General features: G+C 47.4%; 1 protein-coding gene across 1 annotated transcript in view; it reads left to right on the plus strand.

Moving 5' to 3' along the window:
- The window catches only part of ADAMTS7 (ADAM metallopeptidase with thrombospondin type 1 motif 7), a 56012-nt gene that overhangs the window by 17902 nt on the left and 15067 nt on the right, over positions 1-23043 (plus strand). Inside the window, exons 7-11 of the mRNA XM_060096931.1 lie at positions 324-473; positions 1609-1752; positions 20974-21118; positions 21707-21799; positions 22200-22345. Coding sequence (XP_059952914.1) covers positions 324-473; positions 1609-1752; positions 20974-21118; positions 21707-21799; positions 22200-22345 — 678 coding nt within the window. The remainder of the gene's footprint in view (positions 1-323; positions 474-1608; positions 1753-20973; positions 21119-21706; positions 21800-22199; positions 22346-23043) is intronic.

Genomic DNA, 23043 nt, shown 5'->3' on the forward strand with positions numbered 1-23043 from the left:
CCAACCTCTGACAACTCTTTATCTGTTCAGAGGCAGTGTTTTTGAACTTGAAGTGGAGTTATTTCCCTTTGCTGAGCTCCGGCAGCTTCTGTCAGCATCCTCGCTGGGGTAGTAACCCAAATTGTCTGTGCATGGGTCTACTCCCCAGGCCCAGATAGGTGTCCTGGGTGAACGAAGGCACCTGCTTCCCAAATGGCTCCTGCGCGGGTCTCGGAGCGATGGCAGGGGCATCCTTTTCACTCCCAACCTCCCTCAGGGTCAGCTTGGGTGGGCCTGGCTCCGGGCCAAGTCAGCCTGAGGGCCCCTTCTCTCTGCCTGTGCAGGAAGGACCTGTGTGCCGCCATGAACCAGCCCTGCGAGACCCTGGGCCTGTCCCACGTGGCGGGCATGTGTCAGCCTCACCGCAGCTGCAGCATCAACGAGGACACGGGCCTGCCCCTGGCCTTCACTGTGGCCCACGAGCTCGGGCACAGGTACCCCGCCAACCCCACTGCCACACTAAGAACCCGACCTCACCTCCCAACCTGTGGGCACAAGCCAATGGCCCACACAATCCCAGGGAAGGGAGCCCTGCCTTGAGGAATGAGCCCATCCTGGCCACATGCTATCCCTGGCACTGTCCCCACCCCATAGACAGGCCGCTTCCCTGTTAGGAGAGGGGTGAGTCTTATTTGAAGTGGGGTTGAGATGGGCCAGAAAGTCACCATAGGTCTTTGTCCCTCCCTGTTGCCCTCAGTGCTTTGCATTTCTTAATCTTAGTCCCTGCCAGCCCCCTGTTCCTAATCGCTCTGTGACCCTAGGCAAGTTCCCTGCCCGCTCTGGGCCTCTGTGTCTTCCCTGTTGATTGAGGGGGTTGGATTCAGTGATGTCCAAGGCTCCCTCTGTTGGACATCTCCACATGAGGCTATTATGCCTAGGCATGGCCCGTGCCCTTGGCCCTCTGTGCCCAGACTGTTTAGCTGTGAATATGGCAGTCTTAGATGTCTGGGAGCCAGTGAGGGCAGGCTCACAGAGAGCTCTGTTGGTCCGAGGTGTTGGGTCATCCCTGAGGGCTGAGAGAGATAGTGTTTCTCAAAGTGCTTAGTATGGTGCCTGGCACATAGTAAGTGCTCAGCAAAGGTAATTTTTCTCATGTCTTTCCCAAGGATGGTCTTGAGACTTTAACTGTGGCGCAGGAGCTCAGACTCCCTCACTCCACTGCACAGCTTTGGGACAGGACCTGAGGGGTGGCAGGAACCCTGTCAGACTGTTCTTGGCACCAGTGAGGTTGCGAGGGCCACAGTGGGCCCCACACATGCCACCTGGCTTGCCGTTGTTTGCCAGCTCATTGCAGGAGCCAGGCTGCTCCACGTCCCTGGTGCTTAGTTCAGGCTCAGGCTGGTGCACCTGGCAGAGGGCCCTGTGGGACACTAGTTAGCACACCCACGTTTTACCTTAAGGAAACTGAGTCTCAGAGACGGGATATGACTTTCCCCAGGCCACACAGTGGTTTGGTGGCAGAGCCAGCCCTGGGAGCCAGGATCCAGCACCTTGCAGACCTCCGAGGGAGGGGCGGCCTGGTGGCTTCCCACTGGCTCACTCGCCCCTGGGGCCTGTGCTCTCACACAGTTTTGGCATTCAGCATGACGGAAGCGGCAATGACTGTGAGCCCGTTGGGAAACGGCCTTTCATCATGTCTCCACAGCTCCTGTACGACGCTGCGCCTCTCACCTGGTCCCGCTGCAGCCGCGAGTACATCACCAGGTTCCTTGAGTAAGTCCCTCCCCCAGCCCTGGGCCTTGTCTGATCCCCTGAGGTCAGGGTGTGACCGGGGAGATGCAGACAGCACCTTGGAGGATGAGCAGGAGTTCACAGATGTATAGAAGGGAGAAGAGTGGTATTCCTGGTAGAGGAGGCGTGGGCAAAGGCACGAGGACATGAGGAGTGTGGGATGATTTTCAGGGAACTGCAGGATATTAAGTGATGCTACAGGAGCCAAAGCAGAATAGCAAAGGAAGCTGGAGGAGGTACAGGGCTGGCCATGTGACTGGAAGGGTCCAGTGAAAAGCAGGGAAGCAAGTGCCCTTAAAGGCACCAAAATATAAAGCTTTTCCTTTCTTTCTTGTCCTCTTGATTTGCTATGTTATTTTTCTATTTGCTGGTTAATGTTCTAAGTAAAGACAAACTTAAAAATTTAAATGATTAGCACAAGTTTTTTTTTTAAATTGAGATGTAGCTGATGGTACCATATTATATAAGTTTCAGGTATACAACAGTGATTCACAATTTTTAAAGTTACATTCCATTTATAGTTATAAAATATTGGCTATATTTCCTGTGCTGTGCAATATATCCTTGTAGTTTATTTATTTTGTACATAGTAGTTTGTACTTCTTAATCCCCTGTCCCTATCTTGCCCCTCCTCCCTTCCCTCTTCCCATTGGTAACCACTAGTTTGTTCTCTGTATCTGTGAGTCTGATTCTTCTTTGTTGTATTCACTAGTTTGTTTTATTTTTTAGATTCCACATATGAGTGATATCATACAGTATTTGTCTTTCTTTGTCTGACTTATTTCTCTAAGCATTATATTCTTCAAGTCCATCCATGTTGCTGCAAATGACATTATTTCATTCTTTTTTGTGGCTGAGTAGTATTCCATTGTATATATATACTGCATTTTCTTTATCCATTCATCTATTGATGGACACTTAGGTTGTTTCTGTATCTTGGCTGTTGTAAACAATGCTGCTGTGAACATTGGTTTGCATGTATCTTTTCAAATTAGTGTTTTCATTTTTTTCTCATATATACCCAGGAGTGGAATTGCTGGGTCACATAGTAGTTCTGTTTTTCTTTTTTTGAGCCATACTGTTTTCCACAGTGGCTGCACCAATTTACATTCCCACCAACACTGTACAAGGGTTCTCTTTTCTCCATGTCTATACCAACATTTGTTATTTGTGTTCTTTTTGATGATAGACATTCTGACATGTGGGAGGTGATATCTCATAGTTTTGATTTGCATTTCTCTGATGATTAATGATGTTCAGCATCTTTTCATGTGCCTGCTGGGCATCTGTATGTCTTCTTTGGAAAAATGTCTGTTCAGGTCTTTGGCCCATTTTTTAATCCGGTTATTTTTTTTTTGATGTTGAGTTGTATGAGCTGTTTAAACACTTTGGATATTAACTCCTTGTCAGTCATATCTTGCAAATATTTTCTCCCATTCAGTAGGTTGTCTCTTCATTTTGTTGATAGTTTCCTTCACTGTGCAAAAGCTTTTAAATCTAATTAGGTCCCATTTGTTTATTTTTATTTCCTTTGCTTTAGGAGATGGATCCAAAAAATATGCTACAATTTATGTCAAAGAGTATTCTGCCTATGTTTTCTTCTGGGAGTTTTATGGTTTCCGGTATTATGTTTAGGTCCTTAATCCATTTTGAGTTTATTTTTTGTATATGGCTTGAGAAAAATGGTCTAATTTCATTTTTTTACATGTAGCTGTCCAGTTTTCCCAGCACCACTTATTGAAGAGACTGTCTTTTTTCCATTGTATATTCTTGCCTTCTTTGTCATAGATTAATTGACTGTAAGTGTGTGGGTTTATTTCTAGGCTCTCTATTCTGTTCCATTGCTCTGTGTGTCTGTTTTTGTGCCAGTACCGTACAGTTTTTTTTAATGTTATTAAAGTATAGTTGATTTAAAGTGTGTTCATTTCTGCTGTACAGCAAAGTGATTCAGTTATACATATATATATTCTTTTTCATATTCTTTTCCCTTATGGTTTATCATAGGATATTGAATATAGTTCCCTGTGCTATACAATAGGACCTTGTTGTTTATCCATTTTATATGTAATAGTTTGCAACTGCTAATCCCAAACTCCCAATCTTTCCCTCCCCATGCCCCCTCCCCCTTGGCAATCACAAGTCTGTTCTCCATGTCTGTGAGTTTGTTTCTGTTTTGTAGATATGTTCATTTGTGTTGTATTTTAGATTCCACATATAAGTGGTATCATATGGTATTTGTCTTTCTTTTCCTGACTTACTTTGCTTAGTATAATAATCTCTAGGTACATCCATGTTGCTACAAATGGCATTATTTCATTCATTTGTTTATTTTTGCTTTTATTTCTATTACCTTGGAGACTGACCTAAGAAAACATTGGTATAATTTATGTCAGAGAATGTTTTGCCTATGTTCTCTTCTAGGAGTTTTATGGTGTCATGTCTTATATTTCAGTATTTAAGCCATTTTGAGTTTATTTTTATGTATGGGGAGAAGGTACGTTCTAATTTCATTGATTTGCATGTGGCTGTCCAACTTTTCCAACAGCACTTGCTGAAGAGACTGTCTTTTCCCCATTGTATATTCTTGCCTCCTTTGTTGAAGATTAACTGAACTTAGGTGTGTGGGTTTATTTCTGGGCTCTCTGTTCCATTGATCCATATGTCTGTTTTTGTGCCAATACCATGCTGGTTTTTTTTTTTTTGTTTTTTTGTTTTTGCGGTATGCGGGCCTCTCACTGTTGTGGCCTCTCCCGTTGCGGAGCACAGGCTCCGGACGCGCAGGCCCAGCGGCCATGGCCCACGGGCCCATCCGCTCTGCAGCACGTGGGATCCTCCCAGACCGGGGCACGAACCTGTCTCCCCTGCATCGGCAGGCGGACTCTCAACCACTGCGCCACCAGGGAAGCCCCCATGCTGTTTTGATTACTGTAGCTTTGTAGTATTGTCTGGAGCCTGGGAGGGTTATGCTTCCAGCTTTGTTCTTTTTTTTTTTTTAAGATTTTTTTTTTTTATGTAGACCATTTTTAAAGTCTTTATTGAATTTATTACAGTATTGCTTCTGTTTTATGTTCTGGTTTTTTGGCCATGAGGCATTTGGGATCTTAGCTCCCCACCCGCACCCCCTGCATTGGAAGGCGAAGTCTTAACCACTGGACCACCAGGGAAGTCCCTTCAGCTTTGTTCTTTTTCCTCAGTATTGCTTTGGCAATTTTGGGTCTTTATGGTTCCACATCAGTTTTGGGATTTTTTGTTCTAGTTCTGTGAAGAATGTCATGGGTAATTTGATAAGTATCACATTAAATCTGTAGATTGCTTTGGGTATTAGACTGGCCATTTTAACAATATTCTTCCAATCCAAGAGCATGGGCTGTCTTTCCATTTCTTTGAATCATCTTCAATTTCCTTTACTAATGTTTTGTAGTTTTCAGCATATAAGTCTTTCACCTCCTTGGTGAGGTTTATTCTTAAGTATTTTATTTTTTTGATGTGGTTTTAAATTTATTTATTTATGGCTGTGTTGGGTCTTCGTTTCTGTGCGTGGGCTTTCTCTAGTTGTGGCAAGCGGGGGCCACTCTTCATCGTGGTGTGCAGGCCTCTCACTATCGGTCTCTGTTGCGGAGCACAGGCTCCAGACGCGCAGGCTCAGTAATTGTGGCTCATGGGCCTAGTTGCTCTGCAGCATATGGGATCTTCCCAGACCAGGGCTCGAACCCGTGTCCCTGCATTGGCAGGCAGATTCTCAACCACTGCGCCACCAGGGAAGCCCCTTGATGTGGTTTTAAAAGGAATTGTTTGTTTACATTCCCTTTTTGATATTTCATTGTTAGTGTAAAGAAATGCAACCAATTTCTGTATGTTAGTCTTGTATCCTGCTACCTTGCTGAATTCGTTTATCAGTTCTAGTAGTTTTTGTGTGGAGTCTTTTGGGTTTTCTATATATAATATCATGTAATCTGCAGATAATGACAGATTTACCTCTTGCTCTGAATTTGAGTACCTTTTATTTATTTTTCTTGTCTGATTGCTGTGGCTAGGACTTCCAGTACTATATTGAATAGAAGTGGTGAGAGTAGATATCCTTGTCTTGTTCCAGATTTTAGTGGGAAGGCTTTCACCTTTTCACCATTGAGTATTATATTGGCTGTGGGTTTGTCATAAATAGCTTTTATTACATCGAGATATGTTCCTTCTAAACCCACTTTCGCAAGGGTTTTTTTTTTTATCATGAATGGATGTTGAATTTTATCAAATGCTTTTTCTGCATCTATTGAGATGATCATGTGGTTTTTGTCTTTTGTTGATGTGGTGTATCACATTGGTTGATTTGCATATGTTGAAACATCACTGTGACCCTGGGTTGAATCCAACTTGGTCCTGGTGTATGGCGTTTTTTATGTGTTGTTGGTTTCGGTTTGCTAATATTTTGTTGAGAATTTTTGCATCTATATTCATCAAAGATACTGGCCTGTAATTTTCTTTTTTGGTAGTGTGTTTGTCTGGTTTTGGTATCAGGATGATGTCATAGAATGTCTTTGGGAGTTTTTCTTCCTCTTCAGTCTCTTGGAAGAGTTTGAGAAGGATCGGTGTAAGTTCTTCTTTGTGTGTTTGGTAGAATTTGCCTGTGAAACTATCTGGTCCTGGGCTTTTGTTTGTAGGGAGGTTTTTTGTTTGTTTTTTGTTTTTTTTATTCCAGATTAGAGATGCTATTCCACTTCTAGTGATTGGTCTGTTCAAGTTATCTATTTCTTCTTGATTTAGTTTTGGTGGGCTGTATGTTTCTAGAAAGTTGTCCATTTCTTCTAGGTTGTCAAATTTGTTGGCATATAATAGTTCATCATATTCTTTCATGGTTTTTTATATCTCTGCAGTATCAGTTGTGATTTCTCCTGTTTCATTTCTTATTCTGTTTATTTGGGTCTTCTCTCTTTTCTTCTTGGTGAGCCTGGCCAGGGGTTTGTCAATTTTGTTTGCCCTTTCAAAGAACCAGATCTTGGTTTTATTGATTTTTTTTCTATTGTTTTTTAAATTGTTTTATTTATTTCCTCTCTGATCTTTATTATTTCCTTCCTTCTGCTGACTTTAGATTTTGTTTGTTCTTCTTTTCCTAATTCTTTTAGATGGTTAAGTTGTTTATTTGAGATTTTTCTTGTTTCATAAAAAAGACCTGTATCGCTATGAACTTCCCTCTAAGGATTGCTTTGGCTGCATCCCATAGATTTTTGTATGGTTGTGTTCTCATTGTCATTTGCCTCAAGTATTTTTTGATTTCTTCTTTGATTTCATTGTTGACCCATTGGTTTTTTAGTAGTTTGTTGTTTATTCTCCAGGTAATTGTGTTTTTAAAAATTAATTAGTTTATTTATTTTTGGCTGTGTTGGGTCTTCATTGCTGCACTGGGCTTTCTCTTGTTGCGGTGAGCCAAGGTTACTCTTTGTTGCGCTGCACAGGCTTGTCATTGCAGTGGCTTCTCTGTTGCAGAGCACAGGCTCTAGGCACGTGGACTTCAGTAGTTGTGGCTCGCAGGCTCTAGAGTGCAGGCTCAGTAGTTGTGGTGCATGGGCTTAGTTGCTCCGCAGCATGTGGGATCTTCCTGGAGCAGGGCTCGAACCCATGTCCCCTGCTTTGGGAGGCGGATTCTTAACCACTGGGCCACCAGGGAAGCCCTTTGTAATTGTTTTCTCTTGTTTCTTTTTCTGTGGTTGATTTCTAATTTTATGCCATTGTGGTCAGAAAAGATGCTTAAAATAATTTCTATACTCTTAAATTTTTTGACATTTGTTTTGTGCCCTAGTATGTGGTCAGTCCTAGAGAATGTTCCATATGCACTTGAAAAGAATGTGTATTCTGCTTTTTTTTGATGTAATGTACTGAAAATATGAATTAAGTCTAACTGTTCTATTGTATCATTTAGAATCTCTGTTGCCTTACTGATTTTCCGTCTTGAAGATCTGTCCATTGATGTGAGTGGGGTGTTAAGGTCTCCCACTATTCTTGTGTTCCCATCAGTTTCTTCCTTTATGTCTGTTAGTATTTGTTTTATGTATTTGGGTATTCCTATATTAGGTGCATATATGTTGACAAGTGTAGTATCTCCTCCTTGTATTAATCCTTTATCATTATATAGTGTCCTTCTTTATCTTTCTTTATAGCCTTTGTGTTTTTTTAATGTTTATTTTTTTAATGAAGTATAGTTGATTTACAATGTGTTAGTTCAGGTGTACAGCAAAGTGATTCAGATACACACACACACACACACACACACACACACACACACACACACACACACACACACACACACACACACACCACATCTTCTTTATCCATTCATCTGTCGATGGACATTTAGGTTGCTTCCGTGTCTTGTTTATAGCCTTTGTTTTAAAGTCTATTTTGTCTGATGTGAGTGTTGTGACCTGTACTTCCTTGACATTTCCTTTTGCATGAAGGAATATCTTTGTCCATCCCTTCACTTTCAATCTATGTGTGTCCTTTGCCCTAAAGTGGGTCTCTTGTAGGCAGCATATTTTAGGCTCTTGTTTTATAATCCAGTCTGCTGCTCTGTGTCTTTTGATTGGAGCATTTAGTCCATTGACATTTAAGGTAATTATTGACACATTTGTATTTATTGCCATTTTAAACCTTGTTTTTCCATTGATTTTATATTTCTTCTTTGCCCCTTTCTTCTGCTTTTTGTTTTTCCTTTTGTGGTTTGATGATTTTCTTTTGTATTATACTTCTTTTTGGTTCTCTTCTTTTTGGTTTTTGTGAATCTATTGTATGTTTTTGATTTGTGGTCACCCTGTTCTTCAAGTATGTTATCCCTTCCTATATCTACTTGTTTTAGACTGGTAGTCATATAGGCTCAAACACATTCTAGGGAAAAAACCCTACATTTTCTTACTCTCCTCACCCACATTTTATGATTTTGATATCCTCTTTTGCATCTTCATGTTCATCCTTTTATTGTTCATTGTGGTTATCATCTCTTTCACAGAAATTTTTTGATATTTTTTAAAATCTATGTACTGACTTATTTAAGTGATTTACTTTCCAATTGTGATTTTCTCTTTCTTAGGAGTCTTCTTTCTATTTAGAGAAGACCTTTCAATATTTTCTTTATGATAGGTTTAGTATTGCTATATTCTTCTAGTTTTTGCTTGTGATAATTGAAAATTTTAAAAATGATAATTTTGCTGGGTAGAGTATGCTAGGTTGCAGATTTTTCCCTTTCAGGACTTCGAATATATCTTGCCACTCTCTTCTGGCCTGCAACGTTTCTGTAGAGAAATCAGCTGATAGCCTTATGGGGGTTCTTTTGTAATTAACTCTTTTTCTCTTTTTTTTTTAACATCTTTATTGGAGTATAATTGCTTTACAATGGTGTGTTAGTTTCTGCTTAACAGAAACTAACAAAGTGAATCAGCTATACATATACATATATCCCCATATCTCTTCCCTCTTGCATCTCCCTCCCTCCCACCCACCCTATCCCACCCCTCTAGGTGGTCACAAAGCACCGAGCTGATCTCCCTGTGCTATGCGGCTGCTTCCCACTAGCTATCGTTTTTACATTTGGTACTGTATATATGTCCATGCCACTCTCTCACTTTGTCCCAGCTTACCCTTCCCCCTCCCCAACTCTTTTTCTCTTGATGCTTTTAGAATCCTCTCTTTAACTTTTGCCATTTTAATTATAATATGTCTTGGCGTGGTTCTGTTTGGGTTCATCTTGTTTGGAACCCTCTGTGCTTTCTGTACCTGGTTATCTATTTCCTTCTTTAGGTTTGAGAAGTTTTCAGCCATAATTTCTTAATACATTTTCAATCCCTTTTTCTCTTTCTTCTCCTTCTGGGAGCCATATTATATGTAGATTGGCTTTATCCCATAGGTCTCTTATTTTCAGAACTCGGTGTCTGTTAGACTGGAGATCTGTTTCATTGTTCTTTCAGGGCAATTCTCTTGATCTTTTAATTGGGAGCAGTTCCTCTCCTTCTTTATTTTACTTATATTTCTCTTGCTCTCAGTTTAGGAGAAACAATTATCTACTGTGGTCTTGGAGGGCTGTTTTTGTGTGGGAGAGGCCCTGTGTAGCCTGTGTGGGTTTAATACGTTTTTGGTGCAAGGGCTGTTTTTAGTATGAATGCCCACCACCTCTTTCTTCAGTGTATGCTGGCCATTATCCCCTTGATAGTAGGTGTGACTAGAGCCTGCACTGGATGTTGAGCAGGGCCTTCATTTTTGCTCTGTGGTTGTCACTGTCTTGTCCAACTGTTCCCTAGTTGTTGGAATAGAAGCCCCCAGATCTGTTTCTGAGCTGAGGTGTAAGGTAGGCAGGACTAGAGCATTCCCACTGGGAGAAGAGCCACTGAGTATTCCTCCGCCAGAGTCATCCACTGGTGTGCGTGCTCTGTTGTGTCACCTGTCACCCATTGTGTGGGATCACAAAGTCCACTGTTGTTGTCACTGCCCTTGGCCCCGCCTCAACCGTGGGAATGATGTCAGTAAACCCTGGTGTTTTTCAGGCATTGTTTTTACAAGGCCACCAGCGCAGATCCACTGAAGTCAGGTCCCAGGACTGCAGTAGTCATGCACCTGGACTTGCTGTGGGAGTGAGGCAGCTCAGATCCTGGCCTGGCCCAGCCCCTGCACGCAAGTGCCCACAAAGCCCACAGCTCCTAAGGCCAGACCCATACCAGCCGCAGGAGCACCCATTGTCTGCTCGGATGTCCCACAGGTGCTGAATTTACAAAGCTGGCAGCAGAGGTGTAAATCCGCAGTTCACACAGCTGGGGAAAGATTTCAGCCCTGCTTCATAAGTCATGTGGTCACTGGGGCTCAGTTGTGATTTCAGCCCCACCTCTGCACATGGGCAATCCACTGGCACCTGCTCCTGGAGCCCACCAAGGCCGTGGCTGGGGTGTGTGGGCCCACCCAGGCGGCAGCTGGGGCATGGAGAAAGAGGCTGCTATGGCGGCCCCACCCCTCCCTTTGCTCACCACTCAACAATGGTACATCACTTCTATGGCAGGCCCGGGCTTCTTCTGTAAATAGCCCTGGTTGCAGCCATACCACATTCCAGCCCCTTCAGTCTGTCTCCACACAGGCAACACCAGTTCTCTCTCCAGGTCTCCTCTAAACCCCAAGTTTCAGCACTGAGACCCCTCCTGTACCAGCAGATTCTTGTCTCAGGCTGCGGCATGCAGGGTGGTGGTGTGGACTATCTGTGCAGGTCTCTCTCTGTTCTGCCTGCCACAAACCAGTTGTTTTGCTCTTCTCTAAGCCTCTGTAGCTCCCTGTCTGTCCCAGTTGATCTCCCAGTGAGGGGGCTTCCCAGGGTGCAGGAACCTTTCCTCTTTTACCTCTCCCTCCCAGGGGCGCAGGTCCCATCCTGCTTCCTTCCCCCCACCTCTTTCATCCTGCCCAGTTATGCGAAGGTCTTTCCTGTCCTTTCAGGTGTTTGAGGTCTTCTGCTAGTGTTTAGTAGGTATTCTGTGAGAATTATTCCATTTGTAGATGTATTTTTGATGTATTTGGGGGAGGAGGTGAGTTTTACATCCTTCTACTCTACCATCTTGATTCCTCTCCCAGTACCATACTGTTTTGATTATTGTAGCTTTGTAGTATAGTCTGAAGTTAGGGAGCATGAAATCTCCAGCTCTGTTCTTTTTCAAGATTATTTTGGCTATTCGAGGTCTTTGTGTTTCCATACAAATTCTAAAATTATTCTAGTTCTGTGAAAAATGCCATTGGTATTTTGGTAGGGATTGCATTGAACCTGTAGATTGCCTTGGGTAGTATGGTCATTTTAACAATATTGATTCTTCCAATCCATGAACATGGTGTGTCTTTCCGTCTGTTTATGTCATCTTCAATTTCTTTCATCAGTGTCTTACAGTTTTCTGGGTACAGGTCTTTTACCTCCTTAGGTAGGTTCATTCCTAGGTATTTTACTCTTTTCAATGCGATGGTCAATTGGATTGTTTCCTTAATTTTCTTTCTGATAATTCACTGTTAGTGTATAGAAATGCAGCAGATTTCTGTATGTTAATTTTGTATCTTGCGGGACTTCCCTGGTGGCGCAGTGGTTAAGAATCTGCCTGGCAATGCAGGGGACAAAGGTTTGAGCCCTGCTCTGGGAAGATCCCACATGCCGTGGAGCAACTAAGCCCATGCACCACAACTAGTGAGTCTGCGCTCTAGAGCCCACGTGCCACAACTACTGAAGCCCACGCGCCTAGAACCTGTGCTCTGCAACAAGAGAAACTACTGCAGTGAGAAGCCCACACACTGCAACAAAGAGTAGCCCCCGCTCGCCGCAACTAGAGAAAGCCTGTACACAGCAATGAAGACCCAACGCAGCCAAAAATAAATAAATAAATTCTTTTTTTTTTTTTTTTTTTTTTTTTTTGCGGTATGCGGGCCTCTCACTGTTGTGGCCTCCCCCATTGCGGAGCACAGGCTCCGGACGCGCAGGCTCCGGACGCGCAGGCTCAGCGGCCATGGCTCACGGGCCCAGCCGCTCCGCGGCATATGGGATCCTCCCAGACCGGGGCACGAACCCGTATCCCCTGCATCGGCAGGCGGACTCTCAACCACTTGCGCCACCAGGGAGGCCCAATAAATTCATTTTTTAAAAAAATTTTGTATCTTGCAACTTTACCGAATTCGTTGATGAGTTCTAGTGGTTTTTTGGTGGCATCTTCAGGATTTTTCTATGTATAGTGTCATGTCATCTGAAAACAGTGACAGTTTTACTTCTTCCTTTTCAATTTGGATTTCTTTTCTTGTCTGATTGCTGTGTCTAGGACTTCCAATCCTATGTTGAATTAAAGTGGTGAGAATGGGCATCCTTGTCTTGTTCCTGATCCTGGAGGGAATGCATTCAGCTTTTCACCATTGTGTATGGTGTTTTTTCACCATTGTGTATGATGTTAGCAGTGGGTTTGTCATATATGGCCTTTATTATGTTGAGGTATGTTCCTTCTATTCCCACTTTCTGGAGGGTTTTTGTCATAAATAGATGTTGAATTTTGCCAAAAGCTTTTTCTGCATCTATTGAGGTGATCATATGGTTTTTATTCTTCAGTTTGTTAATATGGTTTATCACATTGATTGATTTGCAGATATTGAATCATCCTTGCATCCCTGGGATAAATCCCACTACATCATGGTGTATTGTTGGATTCTGTTTGCGAATCTTTTGTTGAAGATTTTTGCATCTATGTTCATCAGTGATATTGGTGTGTAATTTTCTTTTTTTGTGATATCTTTGTCTGGCTTTGGTATCAGGGTGATGCTTCATAGAATGAGTTTGGAAGTGTTCTTTCCTCTGAAATTTTTGGAATAGTTTGAGAAGAATAGGTGTTAACTCTTCTCTAAATATTTGGTGGAATTCACCTGTGAAGCCATCTGGTCCTGGACTTTTGTTTGTTGGGAGTTTTTTTGTTTGTTTCTATTTTTTAATTACTTCAATGTCATTCCTGGTAATTGGTCTGTTCCTATTTTCTGTTTCTTCCTGGTTTAGTCTTAGGAGATTATATATTGCTAGGAATTTGTCTATTTCTTCTAGATTGTTCATTTTATTGGCATATAGTTGTTCATAGTAGTCTCTTATGTTCCTTTGTACTTCCATGGTGTCAGTTGTAACTTGTTTTTCATTTCTGATTTTGGCCCTCTCTCTTTTTTTCTTGATAAGCCTGGCTAAAGGTTTATCAATTTTGTTTATCTTTTCTTTTTTTTTTCAGGCAAGGCTTTATGGGGGCCCCTGCTGCAGCAGGGGGGAGCATGAACAAACAAAAGGTTCCCTTGCTTGCTCACTCCCTGAGGGGGGCAGCGAGCTTGTTCCTTATATGGGGTGAGGGTCCAGCTCTTATTGATCTTTTTTATTGTTTTTTTTCTATTTTTTTTAGTCTTTATTTCTAAATGATTAGCGTAAATTTTACCATTCATCTTTATGCAGTGCCAATTTTTAAATGCAAATATAGGCACATTGAACTCATATGTGGAATCACCAAAATGATGCAATTCATATTTCATAGCTCATATTTTCCAGGACGGTGGACATACTGCACAAAACTAACTTGACTGGTTTTATTTCACTTCATAACATGCACACATTCTCCCAATACTCTCTGCCTTGACTTACTGATGAGTGAGGAAGAACTGACAGGAAATGGAACTATCTTTACATTTCCTTCCAGCCCATCATTTTCAGTGCAGTAGTTGGCTGATACAAGGAAGTAACACAAATAACAAAGGATTATAGAGTTCCCTGGTCATTTCTGTTTCTTAAAACATCATTGCCTTCTTTCTGCATTTGAAGCAAGTTCTGGTTCTAGTGTCAAGTATGGCCTCTGGGGCTGTCCTAGACATAGCATGCTTATCTTCCATTTGCTTAGAGTCTCACTGAATTCCTCCACATCATGGGTCCGCTGGGATGCTGTGCTCATGGGGTGGCAAGGAGCAGAGGACAGAGACATCGCATATCTCCCCTGCTCACGCACATGCTTCTTGTTCCATCAGAACTCGCTTAACAGAACACAAGTTCAAAAATATTAAGAGTTCAAGACGGCAGTAGCAGAGCTTTAAATCACCTGCTGCACTCTTCCCCACCCTCCATTCTTTGGGCAGCGACTTTCACCTTTCATCCTTTTTAGCTTTTTCTTACCTTATTTACTTGCATATTTCCAAAAAGCCTTCCTAGAGTGCTGTTTCTTGATTTTTCAATTTAGCTATTATCAGATGACTTGTGCAATGGAAGGTTGGGATTTAACCCCTTGTGTCACTTCCTGCACACATTTGCCCCTGCCATCACATCCCAATATCGCGTTAGCATTTTTTTTTTTTCTTTTTGCGGTACGCGGGCCTCTCACTGTTGTGGCCTCTCCCGTTGCAGAGCACAGGCTCCGGACACGCAGGCTCAGCGGCCATGGCTCACGGGCCCAGCCGCTCCACGGCATGTGGGATCTTCCCGGACCGGGGCACGAACCCATGTCCCCTGCATCGGCAGGCGGACTCTCAACCACTGTGCCACCAGGGAAGCCCCTGTTAGCATATCTTGATTAAATCGACGTTTAGTGTTTTCATTATTAGGGTTGTATAGATAACGCCGAACCAAGTGTTGTAACAAAATGATGTTCTCTTTTTAAGAACCACTTTTTTATTTGCCTAGTTTTCTTTGCTTCTCTAGGTCTTCTGTATCCTCCAACAATTCTACTAAATGTCTCTTAATCCAGTTTTCCAGAAGGCAATCCCTGCCCCATCGTCTAACAGTTTCCTTCTTTCCTGGACATCCCCCAAAACTTCCCTTTGTCCTTCTGCTCCAGTCTAAACTGGATGCTTTCTGTTTCTCCCCTAAAGTTGTCATGCATGGTCTTTCTGTTTCCTGGATCTCTTGCTTACCTTTTTTAGAGGAGTTTACTTCTTTTTTTTGGTGGAGCATATTCTCAAGTAGCCTTCTGAGAAGGGGTATATGGAGGTGAATGGTTTGCTTGTCTTAAAATGTTTGCTTTTCTTTATTCTTCCCTCATACCTGACTGATCATTTGATAGCAACTTCTAAGTTAGAAGTCTTTCTCCCTCAGAATTTCAAAGGTGTCTTTCCTTTGTCTTCTAGCTTCCAACACTGCTGTTGACAAGTCTCATACCAGTCTAATTCCCAAACCTTTGTATGTGACCTTTCAAAAAGTCTGGAAACCTTTAGGATTTTCTCTGTCTCTCTCTTAATATAGAGAACATTCTGTCTGTGTCTCCCTCTCTCTTTTTTTCTCTTGGTGATTTGAACTTTTACAATTATGTGCCTTGGTCTACTTTTATTTTGGGAGGACACTTGGTAGTCCCTTTTAATCTAAAAATTCATGTCCTTCAGTTCTTGGAAATGTTCTTATATTATTTATTTGATAGTCGTCTTGCTTTTATTTTCTCCTTCTGGAACCCTTCATATTCAGCTGTTCTCTCCCTTTCTTATTTTTACATTTTTTTACTTTTTTCATCTCTTTCTGTTTACTGGAAGACATCCTTATCTTTACTTATAACCCTTCTATTACATTTAAAATTTTTTTCCTATTGTCCTTCTACTTTCCTGAACTTTCTTATACTCCTTTTTATTATCCTGTTCTAGTTCCATGGGTAGAGTATCTTATCTTTCTGAGGTTATTATTTATGTGGATTTTTTTTTCTTTTGCTCCCTGCAATATCTTTCTTTCCTTTGAGTTATTTTTTTAAATCTTTCTGTCATGTTATAGGTTTTCTTAAGATGGCATGGCTGTATTCCCTCCATGGAAGGAGGCACTGGGCTGGCAGTTGGGAGGTCTGTGGACTGGGCCGCACTTTTCCACATCACCGCTGAGGGACTGGTGGGGATGGGGCTGTTTCTTTGGGAGATCTTTAAATGTCAGTATCTAGGGTCATTTTTCTGAGTGATTGTTGCCCCAGAGAGGCATTTTCTAGACTTTTCCTGGGAAGGTGTAAGTCTGGCTACAGTGTTCTGGCATCCAAATGGGGAAGGAGCTTGGCGGTTATCTCAGCCTTCCTCAAGTAGACTTTTCTCTGTAGGTCCCTCTGCCTCAGGCCTTCCACTGTGCCTGGTGTTCCTGGACCAGATCTCCCGGATCACCCCGAGAGTGACTGCAGCCCTCTGCCAGGCAGGGAGGTGGCCATTGCCTGGCTACATAGGGTTGGGAAGGGGATCTAGTGGGTCTTACAGACTTTCAGCCAGGCTCTTGTCCTCAGTCTTCCTGGCGCACAGGCCTCCAGGGCTCCCTGGGACCCTGATTCCTGAGCCCTTCCAGTGTCCCACTTCTGGGTAGTTTCTCCCTGCAGGACTGGCTCTCAGCATTCACTGTTGTGGTAAGTCAGCTGCTACTCGATCATCTGCTTTACAGCTTTCAGAATTTTTGCTGACATCTTTCATCTGCCATCATCACCTCTCTCTTGCCCTTTGTCCTTGTGGATTTATGCCTTGTTTATTCCTTTCCTATCATCTTAGTGGGGCTCTGGAAGGGAGTGGAAATAAATCTGTGTCTGTTCAATGAGCCATATTTTTCTAGAAGTCCATTCACTGGGGCCAGGTTCATTACGGATGTGAGAGCAAGGGCTCTGGCCTCTGATAGAAGAGGGATTACTTGGTGGAGAGTGGGACTAGAAGCAGAGAAGAGTTGAGTTTGATGTTAAGATCCTGGACACTGGACCAGGTTTCTACCTGTGTTGGCAGACAAGTTACATTAGCCTTAAGCTTCAAAGACTGGGGATAATGATGGGACAGCCGCCTGGGTTGCTCTGAGGATTCAGTGAGCACACATGTGAAGTGTGTAACACAACGCTGGCCACATGGTTAGCGTTCAGTGCCTGGTGACTGTTATCACTGCTACCAAGTGATAAGTGATGAGGAGCTGAAGCAGAGAAGTGGCCCGGGCAGGGAGAGCTGGGTAGAAACCTATCCCAATGGTCTGTCACCTCCCCGACATGGGAGTCAAGAGTGAGAGAAGGGCTGGGAAATCAGAAGAGTAGCCGCCCCTGCAGTACCCTGAGGGCTTTTCCCAGCTGCCCCCACCCAGGGTGCCGCCCAGCCTGACTTCTGTCAGGACAGACAGACAGACAGATGCGCCTCTGTCTTCATTCAGCTGCTGGAATGCGTGAGGGACTTGGCTTGGGGCCTGGGGTGAGGGTGGGAGGAGAGGGCGAAACCCTGAGCCAGCCAGGGCCTCCCGGAGCCTTGGCACCAAGAAGAGCTGGAAGGAGGTGGAAAGAGAGATACAGGCGCGGCAGATGGAGGGGAGCTGGGGAGGCAGGAGAAGTTCATCTCCCCAAGGGTGGTCGCACTCTCCCCTCTCCATCCTGGAGGGTCAGGCAGGAGGAAATCACAAGGCCCAGGACAGGTGCGGGGTTGGGGGGGGGGTGCTCAGACGGAGAATGTGGTACCAACCTGTCCTCTAGCCCCTCCGCCCTCCGTCTCCTTGCTGGGGGTGGGACAGAAGACAGGACAAGTCCCACCTAGACAGGATGGAGGCCAGAATGAGCAAGATTCACAGAAGGAAGGCGCCAGGTGGAGTCAGGCAGTGTTTCCAGGGCTTGAGGGTGTCTTAGAGGCACTCAGACCACCCCCCATTCCCCACTGGATGCGACACTCCTCGGCTCCCTGCAAGTAGATGTTTATTAGGCCACACAGACCCAGACACTGGCGAATCGCACTTGGTCTCAAACTGTGCTCAGGGGGACAGTGGTAGAGGAGGTAGTGTCCCTGTCCTCAAGACCCTCACCATCTGGGGGGTACAGACATGTGACAATTCCGGGTAATTAGCACTGTGGCAGACAGGCCCGTGGGGTTGGTAGGAATCTGGAGAAGAGGGGCAGGGACATCACCTCTGAGAAGGAGCCGCGGAGCTGCCCTCTAAGGACTGATGCAGCGCCCTGAGGAAGAAGGATGCTCTAGGTGGGGTGCACAGCGTGGTCCAGGGCTGGCAGTGCGGGAGCATGGGGTGGGATGGAGAATCTTCAAGAGGTGGTGGTGGGGCTAGAGGAAAGCTTCTGGAGCCTGCGGTCATTGGCCAGTCCAAGACGTCAGCCTGAAGAACTTGAAGAGCCTTTCTGGGCTGAGAGCTGCTTTAAGGGACCCTGCTGTTTCATAAGGGACCTCTCGTTTCTTCAGCTACTACTTGGACCTGGGGCCAGGGAGGGAAGGCCCTGTTCTCTCATGCCTTCGCAGCCAGGATTTCTGCAAGGAGAGAGGCGGGCCTGATCGTGTGTCGGGCCCTTGCCCCCACCATCTGGTGACTCCATGACTAGGCCCCCAGGGGTGGCGAGGGGAGGGGGCACACAGGCCTCTCCCAGGTGATGGGCAGCTCTTCGCAGTCCTTAAGGTGGGAGTGACACTTCCGCCTAGAGCCACCCGCTGTCTGCTCTGACCCCATGTGGGGTTGCCCAGCCCACTATAATTAGAGCGAGGAGGGGCCCTGAGGGGAAGGGCTGACGTACGTCAGCAGCGTGGGGAGCCTGGCAGTCAGCCGACCAGAGGAAGGAAGGGCCAGCTGCCGGCCGCCCGTGTGACTTTTCCCAAGTAGATGCTGCTATTTATACCTCTGTTGCTTGGGGTCACATAGGCTGCCTCAGCCTCTTGTAGATGAGGATGTGAAGGCCCAGAGAGGGTAAGGGATGGCTCAAGGCCACACAGCATCTGTAACGGGGCAGAATTTGGGTTTCCAGTCAGCATCTGGGCCTGAATGTGGCTCTGATTCTGGTGGTGGGTCCTACGAGGACCCTTCAGGGCCCCCAACCTCTCACACACATCTAGGATGGCCCTGAGAGGTTGTTGTTGCTCTGGCTGCCCAGCAGCAGGCCACAGAAGCTTGATTCGTGGCACGTCAGCACCGGGTCCTGGCCGGAAAACTGAAGGGCTGGATGTGGCCTGGGACCTCTTGGTGTGGGGCTGAGGCACATTGGACCCCAGTCAGAGGAGCTCCCTGGCTGGGTCTGAGTCAGCGGAGTGGGTGAACCCCCCAGCTACATCTTGAGTTGTGTCCTGCCAGGCAAAAAGGAGGAGCCCCGGGGCCAGATTGACCCTTCACCCGCTTCCTCCCCATCTCAGCCAATGCTCTGCCCCAGGGTGCAGGCCCAGGGAGCCCCCAGGCTTAAGCCAGCAGTCAGAAGACTCCTTTCTCCCTGCCAGGCCTCAGCTGCCATGATTTAGAACTTCTGTTTGGGGTGAAGTGTTTGAGGCAGGCTCACGATCGGATGGGAGGAGCTCTGCACCAAGGGCAGCCTAGCAAGTGGACACGTGGGTGCTGGCAGCCTGGCCTGGCATCACAGCCTGACCATCACTGCTCTCCCACATGACCCAGGGCAAGTGACGCACTGCCCTGGGCCCTGAAAGTGGAAGGAGATGGTGGTAGAGTTTTCTGTTTGAGGGGTTGTGAGCAGCAGATGAGAGAGCGCCCTCTCAGCACCCAGGGCCAGCCTGGCCTGCGGCGATCCGGGACAGACGGCTGGGTCCCACACCTGCTCATTCGCCCAATGCCCATTTTACAGGGTCCGTTTCTAGCTAACACAGGTGGGCCAGGTGATTCTGGGTGGGGAGGGGCCCACAGGGTCTTCAGCAGGCGTCTGGTCACTGAGGCTTTGTTCCCTGAAGCTCTGGTGGAGCCCGGGCCCTGCCACCAGCCAGGGGACTTGGGAGACCACATGGACCACCCACCCTGGCCTAGGCTCGCAGCTCCCAGACCTCTGCCTCTGAAATTTGGACTCCCAGATCCCAGTGGCTGACTGCCCCCAGCCTTTCCTCACACGGGCCTACAAATTGGCCTATTTCTCGGCCTCTCCATGGCCCATGGTGTCTCCTCCTTCCCTCCTGGCCAGACCCCAGCATCCGTCACCTCTGCCCTTCTCTCCTGTGCCTCCCTCAGTCCTAACCAGGACCCTTTGCTCATCCTGGCTCCCCGACCTGGCACTAGCCACCCTCAAGCCTCCCAGACTGGAAAACTGGGGGGTTTCTGCCTCCCCCTACCCTGCTTAGCCTGGGACCCCAAGTCCCACAGGTCCTGCCTCCCTCCTGCCGCTGCCAGGGAGTCCTGGCAGGAGATGGACAGGAGTAAATAAGGGAATGACACAGGCTGGCAGGCACTGGGCTCTCTCCCAGGTTGGTGGCCGGACAGGGGGCAGCCTTCAGGCCTTGGTCCTCCCACAGATGACCCTAGGTCTCAGCCCAGGGCGGGGCCATCAGAGGCCTGCTATTGTATCAGCTGTGATGTGATGCTCTCCAGATCATGGACTGAGGGGTGGAGGCTGCAGGAGCTCCGAGCAGGGTCACATGAGGGCTTAGTGGTCCAGGAGGCTTCAGAGGGAAGGGCCTTTCGGCTGGATCCTGGGGAGAGAGGCTTCACCAGTGGAGGAATGGGGAGAGTGTCGTGGGTGGAGGGAATAGTTTGTGGAGAGGCCTGGCACTGGGGAGCGGGGATGAGTTGTTTAGCCAGCTGGAGTGCCCTGGAGATGGATGGGACAGGCTGGGAGGGTCTTTCATGCTAGCTTAGGTCAAAGAATAGGATGGGTGAGCAAGGAGGCTGGAGTTTTCCTGTAAGCTTAGGGCTTTCAGCCCCTTCCCGCCTTCCCTGCACAAGTGATCTGGTGCGGCCTCCCTGATGGGTCTCTCAGGCTGCCCCCCCTGCCCCAGAGGACAGGTGGCCCCTGACTTCACACTCCTGCCCCATCCCTGCAGCCGTGGGTGGGGCCTCTGCCTGGATGACTCTCCCACCCGGGATGTCATTGACTCCCCTTCGATGCCACCTGGCGTCCTCTATGACGTGGGCCACCAGTGTCGCCTCCAGTATGGGGCCTACTCTGCCTTCTGCGATGACATGGACGTGAGTGTGGGGCCTGTGTGGACGCGGGGGAGGAGGGCAGCCCCCAGCAGCCTGCAGACCCCACCCAGCCGGGCTCGGCCCGCACGTGACGCCCACGAGACATAAAGTGGCCTGCGGGAGAGGCCTAGGGTGGGGCGGCCATAGACCCGGGTCTGCGTTCTGGGTGGACCATGTACCAACCATGGGACTTTGGGCAAGGCCCTCACCTGCTGGAGCTGGATCCTAAGAGGTAAAATAAAACGTCTCCTGCGGGGTCCTGGGGAAGATCGCCTGAAGGGATGGCCATGGGCGTGTCAGAGACCCTGCAGCTTCTAACCAGGGTGTTTCCAGAGGGGTAGGCTGGGGCTGGGAGAGGTGTGGGCGAGCTGGGGACTGCCCTGAGCCACAAACCCGAGCCTGGGGCCCCAGCCCAGGGCCCCCCACACCACGTGGTCCGGCAAGACAAGAGGGGGTTCCAGCTATAGACCCCCACCATGTGCCAGCCCCAAGGAGGGATTCCCAGGGGACTCATGGGGGTGGTAAGGGGGCAGGGCAGGTGGTGGCACCGAGGAGGAGGTGAGGGTATGGCCCTTGCCCTCCTCCTTGCAGAATGTCTGCCACACGCTCTGGTGCTCCGTGGGGACCACGTGTCACTCCAAGCTGGATGCAGCTGTGGATGGTACCAGGTGTGGGGAGAGCAAGGTAGGGGTTCGCCAGTCCATCTGCGGAGGGGGTGAGAGGTGAGACTCCCTGCTGTGTCCGTGCTCTGGGGTCGGCCTTGGCTCACAGACTTGCTCATGCCCTTAGCAGAACCCCAGCCCTCTCTGGCCCAAGTCCCCACCTGCAGAATGGAGGCTTTCGGGCAGAGCTTGACTGGGCAGTTCTCCAAAGTGCCTTCAGCTCAGAAGAGTCAGCATGTGGACTCTTATTTTATTCCTCGCTCAGCTCCACCATGGGGCCCAGGTGTTGGGCGACTGGAAGGGGGCCTCCCCCAGCCCTTAGGTCCTTCCCCTCTGGGCCTTTCCAGGCCTTCCACCCACCTTGTTCCCACGAGGGTGAGGAGCTTGACGTGGGCTGGCTCTACCTCTGTCTGTCTCGGTAGTGGTGTCTGAATGGGGAGTGCGTTCCCATGGGCTTCCGGCCCGAGGCTGTGGACGGTGGCTGGTCTGGCTGGAGCGCCTGGTCCGTCTGCTCCCGGAGCTGTGGCGTGGGCGTGCAGAGTGCCGAGCGGCAGTGCACACAGCCTGCGTGAGTGTGGGGCCGGGGCTCCCGGGGCAGGTGGGATGGGGCGCCCTGAGCAGAGTCGGCGATTGCAGGGACACTGGCTCTGTCCCAGCCTCCCACTCGCAGAAGTATCCCCATGGAGGCCAAGCCTGGAGTGTCCAGAGCCACCTCGGGTCACTTCTAGGAGTGCCCCGGAGGCTGATTGAGTCGCCACTGCTGACCCCATTGCAGAGAGGGAAACACCAAGGCCCAGAGACTGGAGGGACTCATCGGAGGCCACACAACAAAGCAGCAGCTGGTGGGAGGGAAGCAGGGAGGACAGGCTAAGAGCTTAGACCCTGAACCTTAGACGGATCAGGGTTCAAATTCCCTCTCCACCCCTTGTCTGGGCCTCAGTTTCCAGAGAAAGTACATGATGGGCAGCAGCAGTGCCCATCTGGTAGAGGAGAAATGCAGGTAAAGCCCTGCAGCTAGCTCGTAGTAAGCGCTCAGTAAATAGACCCACTTAGTGGCATTTGAGGTACAAGTGGGTCCAAGATGAGACTGGGGACAGCTGGGAGAATTGGTCAGCCTGGGAGGGGTGCTTTGTGACCTGGGGTGAGTAACTTCATCTCTCTGGGCCTCAGTTTCCCCATCTAAGGGTGGTGAGGTGAAGATCAGGGAGATGCAGAGAGGCCAGCTGTACTGTAGACGGAGGGGCTGCCCGGCGCCTTTGGATGAGC

Source organism: Mesoplodon densirostris, chromosome 4 (assembly GCF_025265405.1).
Source record: "Mesoplodon densirostris isolate mMesDen1 chromosome 4, mMesDen1 primary haplotype, whole genome shotgun sequence".
Taxonomy (NCBI): Eukaryota; Metazoa; Chordata; class Mammalia; order Artiodactyla; family Ziphiidae; genus Mesoplodon; species Mesoplodon densirostris.